The sequence below is a fragment of the Babylonia areolata genome, chromosome 5, assembly GCF_041734735.1.
Source record: "Babylonia areolata isolate BAREFJ2019XMU chromosome 5, ASM4173473v1, whole genome shotgun sequence".
Classification (NCBI taxonomy): Eukaryota; Metazoa; Mollusca; class Gastropoda; order Neogastropoda; family Buccinidae; genus Babylonia; species Babylonia areolata.
In genome coordinates, this window is record NC_134880.1 from 25,928,685 (window position 1) to 25,937,380 (window position 8,696).

The window sequence follows — 8,696 nt, forward strand, 5'->3', positions numbered from 1 at the left end:
ACATATGTACTACGAACATATATGTGCTCTAAGAAAAGGCGAGGTACATGGAAAGTTTTACATGGCTGTTAAAAGTATCTTACGATTCTGTACTTGTATGTGTTCGTGACAAAGGTATTTATTCAGACATTTTACAGTGCCCAAGAGGGAACAAGGTTGTATGCTAAGCCCACAGCTGTTTTCCTTTTGCATCAATGAATTGGCAGTAGATTTATTAAAGAAGGGTCGACATGGAATACAAATGATACCTGGCACAACAGAATTGTTCTTAATGCTATTTTCTGATGATGTTGTTCTCTTGTCTGACACACTCATAGGGTTACAAAATCAATTAAATGCCCTTAAGCAAGAAACAGACAGACTACAACTAACAGTAAATCTCGATAAGACCAATATTATAGTTTTCCGCAATGGAAGTCATCTTTCGAGTCATGAAAAATGGATCGTGCCATGGTGATAAAGAAATAAAAGTAACCAATACATATACATATTTAGGAATGTTATTCACAACAAAATTGAGTTTGGCGTCTGCGTGGGATGAAGCAAATCGAAAAGGGAAAAAAGGTGTAATCCAAGTTATAAAACCACTCAGGAGACTGCGTTCGATCGACGCACAGATTTTCTGGAAACTGTTCGACACACAAATTGAACCAGCCTTGAATTATGGAGCGGAAATATGGGGACTCGTGTCAAATAACCAAATGGAAAAGGTACGTACATTTGCAATGAAGCGCTTTCTTGGTGTCCCATTATACTCATTAAACATTACAATGTATGGCGAAACCGGCAGGTACCCACTGCATATTAGATCAACTATAAAATGCATAAAACATTGGCTCAAACTAAAAAGACTGCCAACATCACAATTGTGTAGACAGCATACGAAATGCTGCTTATGTAAGAGGAGAAGGGCAAACAGAACTGGGTATTCCACATCAAGGAAATGCTAACGGAACATGGATTCGGTCTTGTTTGGATGTGCCAAGGAGTACGGCACGAGAGCGGCTTTATATCGGAAATTTAAGATAGACTTATAGCAGGTTACAAACAAAACTGGAAAAGGAGAAATAGAGATCAATGATAGGTATAAAGGGTTCTAATTATTTAAATCAATATCTCAAACAGAGAAGTATATTAAGATTACAACAAATGAATGGCATAAAATATGCTTTGCGAGGCTCAGTTGAGAGCACTTGGATGAATGCACACAGAAGATGGTTCGATTAAGGCGTAGCAACATCTCCCTGCCCAATGTGTGGCGAAAGCCCATAAGATGAAACTTATTTTATATTCAACTGCAAAAGATACGATGAATTGCGAAAAAACTGTACCATTTTTAATACAGCTCCAGCGCACAGAAAAGATTTGTTCGGCATACTACTGACAGAAAATGAAGATATGATACTTTTGTTTTCTTCATTATGTATGTCCTTCTGCATGAATACCCTTTCCCTTCATTTATGTGTGTTCTATTTGTAATAGATTTAGATTAGCAAGGACAGACTGGAAGAAAGGTTATGCCTAAAATCTTAATCCTTGAATAAAAACGTTTTGAGTTCTTTGAGTACGAACATATATACATACGATACATACTCTCTCTCTCTCTCTGTGCCTCACACACACACACACACACACACACACACACACACACACACACACATCTCGTCTAATGTCACTTCTAGTGAAAGGACGTTACACTATAGAAAGAACACACACCACACACATGCATGCTATATCTCTTTACATAGTACACACACACACACACACACACACACACACACACACACACACACACACACACACACACACACACACACACACACACACACACACTCAATCTCTCTTGTCACTCCCTCCTCCTCTATCCACCATACACAGAAAGGACGCAGGCAAGCCATTATTAAATCGAGTAAGTAAAGAAAAAAACAAACAAAAAAAACAAATCCTATCATTTTTCAAGCCTCTCCACTCCCTGTCTCTTTGAATTACCCACTCTTCCGAGACACGCGTATGGTTAACAGCCTTCCCCAGTCAATACAGCATTCTGCAAACTATCAGAAAAAAACCTGTAGGGGTAACACACCATTGAAACAACGATTAAAATATCTTCGCTTCCCACTGAAGGAAAAACATAAGGACTGGGTTGAGTACACGATCATAGTATGCAGGCAAGTTTTGTGAGATTTGAGAATTTTCCCTTCAGCTCTCGAGTCAGCGAAGACTAGGGTCGATGGATGTATTCTTGATGCAAAGCAAACTTAGCGTAACTGTGGTCGCTTTAGCGGCCCAACCATGGTTCATACAGATCTGGATATATGCCCGGAGGCTCAAATTTAGGAGTTTTTGGTTTGTTTGTTTGTTTGTTTGTTTTTTTCTCTTGTCAAGACAGTATCTTAAACTCTGTCGGCAAAGTTCCGATGCCTCTGACTGCTCTGCACTTTGTGTGTGTGTGCGTGCGTGCGTGCGTGTGTGTGTGTGTGTGTGCGTGTGTGTGTGTGCTTGTGCGTGCGTGTGCGCGCATGAGTACCTTGTACATTTGAATGTTTGTACATGTGCATGGCGTCCATGTATATGAGTACCCCTTCATTACTGCACACAAACGTCAACATTTTGCAAGGGAACACACACACACACACACACACACACACACACACACACGCACGCACGCACGCACGCACGCACGCACACACACACACACACACACACACACACACACACACACACACGCACGTGATGTTACCCATATAAAAAAAACAACAACAAAAAAACAACCCATAAAAAAGACGCCACCGTCTTCCAAACTGCGGAATGATCAATAAACAAACAGACAGATAGACAGACAGACAGGCACACAAACAAACAGACACACACACACACACACAAACACACACACACACAAACAAACAAACAAACAGACAAACAAACAGACAGCCACCTATGTTTCTGACACACGTTCCCCAGGCCTGTCCTGTGACGCACGCTCTAAGACAGTTGGTAGCTTGTTCCGCTTTCTGTTTCCCTACTCACCTGTCAGTCACGACTCTTCGACTTTTCGCTACCAGCCCCCATCGGGACTGTTCGACTTTTTTTTTTTCGCTACCATAACAACTTGCTCGCCGCACTTCTGTTCTGGCACCGTGTGGGTTATGTATTGACGGCGTCCGTGTGAGACTGAAGACTACAACACACCTGACAAACTGTCAAACTAAGTTGCGTTCTGATAAGTAAAAAAAAAAAAAAAAAAAAGGTCACTCTGTCATTCGAAAAAAAAAGTACTAAACAAACGGAGTTAGAGAGAGAGAGAGACAGACAGACAGACAGACAGACAGACAGACAGAGACAGAAAGGGTGTGTGGGGGGTGGGGGGGAGAAGACAGACACACACACACACACACACACACACACACACACACACACACACACACACACAGAGATTAAAAAAGGATACGTGACAAACGTCTAAAACCAAGTTGCGCTCAATAGATAAATAATTCGTATTCATTCACTGGTCAATTCATTTGATGAGTTACTTATTTTATCTATCTATTTATTGATCATGTATTGTTTAAAGCACTCACTGTTCTTATACAAGTGTATAATTATGTTATTTGTGAGCTACACGAACACGTGGCAATTTCTCTTGAGAGACAATCCAGTTGACTTCATGTATCATTCCGCTAATGCTACGTTCACACTAGGCTGTAACCACGATCTAACCAAATGGTTACATCGCTCTCTAACTCACTGGAACCACGAATTTTTGGTTGCAGTGGGTTCCCATCGGTTAGACGATTTTTCGGGAAGACCCGATTTTTGGTTAGATAGGTGGTTAGATGGCCCCCAAAATATGACTCGGGAGATAAAAAATTTTCGAGGTTACATCGCCCGATCAAGTTATAAACGGTTACAAAGGCATTCACACTAGTCCCCGTCGGTTCCAGTGAGTTTGAGCAGAAAATAGAGGCGGAGCCGAGTTTGAAAAAAACTCCGACGTCAAAACAAAATAGCATGCCTTGCACGCACGCTGCGTGCGGTATGCAAATTGTCTGGCCCGACACATCTAACCGACTGCAAGTGATTGCAACCTTCTTTGCATGGTTGGGGTCAGTTATAGTGAGTTACATCGACGCGTGTTGTAATTTGATCAGTTACAGTGTGAATGTATTTAAGCTGGCTGACTGTCATTTTTTTCGTTCTTTTTGCTGCGTCTACACGAATCCACGATTCATGATGCATCGATGACAGGTCAAGATGGAATGAAGACCCAAGTTCCAACAGGTTGCAGCAGGTCACAGCAGGCTGGTGGAGATGCACAACCTCAAGACCCCCCACCTCATGGAAACCCACGGGAACCACAGAAAACAAAAGTATACCCCAATCTGTACATGACGCCTCAGCCACAGCACCCCTGTAACTTGGCTTGTAACTTGTTCAAGTTAGAACGAAGTTACAACGGTAGTTAGATGCCACCAGTCTAACTTCAGCGCAAAACAAAACCCAGCCAGCGAGCGAGAACTGCTGCTCTCAGTCAAAAAACGCGCGGGAAAAGGGGCGGAGCCTAATAGTTAGACAGTGGTTAGACGCTTTCCGTTCACACATGCTGTATGAAAAATCTAGAGTTTGTCTCATGGTAGTTACATCCCTCAATGTAACACTTTGGTTAGATCGTGGTTACAGCCTAGTGTGAACGTACCCTTAAAAACTGAGAAATACACAACATACCGTGATGCCACAGGAGTGTATCAGTTGTAGACAAGAGGGTGCAAAGACATGAATTCCTCCCTCCCTGATACCGTTTCACATCCACACACCCATCCACATCCTCATATTATGCGTACACACTCCTTAACACACACGCGCACACACACACACACTCACACACACACACACACACACACACACAAGCCAGCATGCAAACGCACACACGCAACACAACACTCAGCTCTCAATACACATATTTATTGTGAAAAAAAAGCAAAAAAGCGGCTGCTCTTAAATATTTTCTAAATTTGATACCTACAGCACATTCGAGACAAATTACAAGTCTCATGTATAGAATTCGTTTAAATGCCTTTCGTACAGTTTTGTAACACTATAAAATGTATGTACGGTAATCAAATGGGTTTTTTTTTAATGTAACCATCAACTCATTCATTGTCCAAGCATAAGACAGTTATTACCAAAAGGTGTAGTTGGTGATTTTTCTACCAATGTTCCATTAGCCACTGAAAAGATTTTGAATGATTAGTCATTGCTTAGAATGTTTACGGAAAATTTAAACTCCAGTCCAGTTGGTATCCTCCTTTGATGTATTTCAATCAATGTTATTTGTATTTACATTGTTATAAGTTAATATTTTTTGATGTTGTAAGTTAACACTTGTTGATATGCATACACCTAATTTCCCTCATAAAACGCCTCATTTATTTCTCACCACCATCTATTTAAACTTTTCATTTTTTATAATAGACATTTTAATTTCCTCTAAAACATACTTTAACACTTTCCTACCCTAATATTCACCAGCATTCCCCTCTGTTTCACCCACTACCTCTCTTCTTTCCGCTTATAACACTTGCAGTAAATAGACGTTAAACTGAAGATCTCATACATACTAAGAGAGAGAGAGAGAGACAGACAGACAGACAAGCAGACAAACAGAAATAGAAGAGAGACAGACACTGAGACAGAGAGGCAGCCATAGACAGAGAAAGAGAAACAGAGAGACAGAGAATGAGAGAGAACGAGAGAGAGAGAGACAGAGAGGTAGGCAGAGACAGAGACAGAGAGATAAAGGGAGAGTGCGAGAGAGAAAGAAAGATAGATAGATAGACAGACAAACAGACAGACAGATAGACAGATAGAGAGAGACAGAGACAGAGGCAGAGAGACAGAAAAAGAGACATAGAAAGACAGAGAATGAGAAAGATAAGAGAAAGAGGCATAGAGAGACAGAGAATGAGACAGAGAGACAGAGAATGAGAGAGAGAATGAAAGAGACAGACAGAAAGAAAGAAAGAAAGAGACAGAAAGAAAGAAAGAAAGAAAGAAAGAAAGAGAGAAAGAGGCAGACAGACATAGACACAGGGACAGACAGACATAGATAGAGACAGAGAAAGAGACACAGGGAGAGAGAATGAGAGAGAGAGAGAGAGAGAGAGAGACAGACAGACAGACAGACAGACACAAACAAACAGACAGACAAACACACAGACAGACACAGAGGGACAGAAAGACATATAGACACACAGAAACACAAAGACACACTGACAAAACAAAACAAAACAAAACAGAAACCCCAACCCCAAACACAACAAACACACCCTCACCTCTCAATACACACAGCCACCAAGGTGAGCACGGACGCGTAGAGCGCCGCCACGAGCACGGAACGGTTGACCCGGCAAGCGGTCAGGCCCAGGAGCCAGCCCCGGTCCAGCATGAACTGCACGATCTCGGGCACCCCAAGCACCATCAGCAGGGAGTCGGCCACGGCCAGGTTGAGGATCAGCAGGTTGGTCACAGACTTGCGCATCTTGCGGTCCTTGAGGACGATGTAGACCACCAGCACGTTCCCAGTCAGCCCCACCAGCCCCACCAGGCAGAAGAGGGTGGAGAAGAGAGCGATGTAGCTCACCGACACCATTCCACCCTCCCCTCCTCCTCCTGCTCCTCCTACGCCAGCGCCGCTGCCGTCCTCTGAGAAAAGGTTGTTGCTGTTGCTACTGCCACCACCTCCTACTCCTATGCCTCCTACCCCTCCTCCAAGACCTAGACCGTTGGAGGACGAGTCCCCTACCCCTCCGGAGCCGCCGCCGCCCACGACGTCCGGGCCAGCGTTGGAGAGGTCGGTGAGGGTGAAGGGGGTGGTGGAAGTGTTGGTGGCGTTGAAGGAGAGGTGCGGGGCCAGGGCCACCACCACCACCTCCAGCGTCACGGGCACTGGCTGACGGGACTGGGCCATGGTGGTGGTTGTTGTTGGTGGTGATGGTGGTATTGTTGGTGTTTGTGGTGTTGGTGTTGTTGTTGTCTTTGGTTGTTTTTTTTGTTTGTGTGTGTGTGTGTGTGTGTGTGTGTGTGTGTGTGTGTGTTTTGGTTTTTGGTTTTGTTTCTTGCGGTGGTTCGATCCACTACTGTCGCCGACAACAGCTTCTGGCAGACGACACTGGCATTGTCTGGGATTCTCCTGGCGGAACCCTGACGGGTTTCTTCGTGAGTCTCATCTTTTCTCTCTCACTGCTTCCCAGATCCTCCCGACGCTCATCTAAACTTTTTTTTTTTAATTTTTTTTCAAGGTCTTAATTCCCTTTCTCTCTTTCACCGCCGTTCACTTGAGCGCCGATGCAATCACCCGAAAGATCAATACTGGAAAAGGCGCTCAGCAGTAAGGAATCCTGTCCAAATTCGCCGACTCTTGTGGTGTTTCTTTTAGACAAAGGTGGATGGTTGGCGTTAAACAGACGTGTCCGCACAACATATTGGAAAGGGGTTAGGTGTGAAAAAAACAAACAGAAAAAAAACCCACAACTACATCAGCAAGGGTTCCAATGAATAAACCTTTTGCTGCACAGGTTGGGAGAGGATGGCTCGTACTCACAATGTATCGTTGTCAGTGAAAAGCGTGCTGCACGTGCCACGAGTGGTCCTCGACACCCCCACCGCTGTCTCCGCCCCACAGCTACACTTCGTCAGTCAGTGTCAGGACTGACATCTCAAAGACACGGCACGGTCGGTCGGCCCTGCGACAACAACAACATAACAGAAAAAGTAGAGCACCATCAAGATCGATTGACGAAGTTGGTAGGTCTGTCAACACACCAACAGTTGCGTGGTACGACAAAGGAGGGCGTTGAGTTTATATATAGGGGTGGTGATGGATGACGGGGTGTGGAGGTGGGGTGGGAAAACCGATACCATGTGTCTTTCTATATATGGTGCAGAAATTGGATTTTTTTTGGTTTGTTTGTTATACTTTACACAGCGACCAGACAGCCACTCATTGCGGGTGGCTCAGAACAGTCTGTCTGTGGAGGTGGATTTTCTTTTATGAATTGACTTGTCTTGAGCCGTGTGCAGAAAGGTAAGGTTCATTTACGGCGTGGTGATATTCAGTCTCGTGAGCAAGGTAGATAATAAATGGTAGAAGACTTAATTAAGAGAATGGAGACAGTTGCGCTGAGGCAATGCAATGCGTTTGCTGTCAAAAGACGCCCACTTGTGACCTACGAGCTGGGGGTGGGGTGGGGCGGGGGGGTGGGGCAGAAGACATGTCACTATCACTGCGGGGATTTAATGCAACACGATGTAATATGATGCAATGCAATGGAATGCAACGCAATACTATGCAATACAATATATATATATATATATAATGCAATGCAATACCTTGCAATACGATACAATGCAACACAATATAATGCAATTCAACGCAATACAATATAATTGCAATGCAATACAATACAGTACAATAATGCAACACAATGCATTGCAATGCAATACAATACAGTGCAGTACAATACGACAGTACATCTTTATTCATTCAAATGGAAATGAATTGTGCATCCACAGGCTCGTCACACATTTCACACGATGTCGCAGCCCACAGCCGAAACCAGCGCACACAAAACACGACAAACGTTGGGTCAAAAGATCAAACAAGGAAAACATATCAAGCTAAATGCACACAAGCAAGTAAT

General features: G+C 43.6%; 1 protein-coding gene across 1 annotated transcript in view; it reads right to left on the reverse strand.

The window, feature by feature from the left end:
• LOC143282233 (neuropeptide receptor 15-like) overlaps positions 1-6,964 on the reverse strand; it is a 109,660-nt gene extending 102,696 nt beyond the window's left edge. The window contains exon 1 of the mRNA XM_076587833.1: positions 6,330-6,964. Within this exon, the coding sequence (XP_076443948.1) occupies positions 6,330-6,964 (635 nt within the window). The remainder of the gene's footprint in view (positions 1-6,329) is intronic.
• Positions 6,965-8,696: the final 1,732 nt, after the last annotated feature.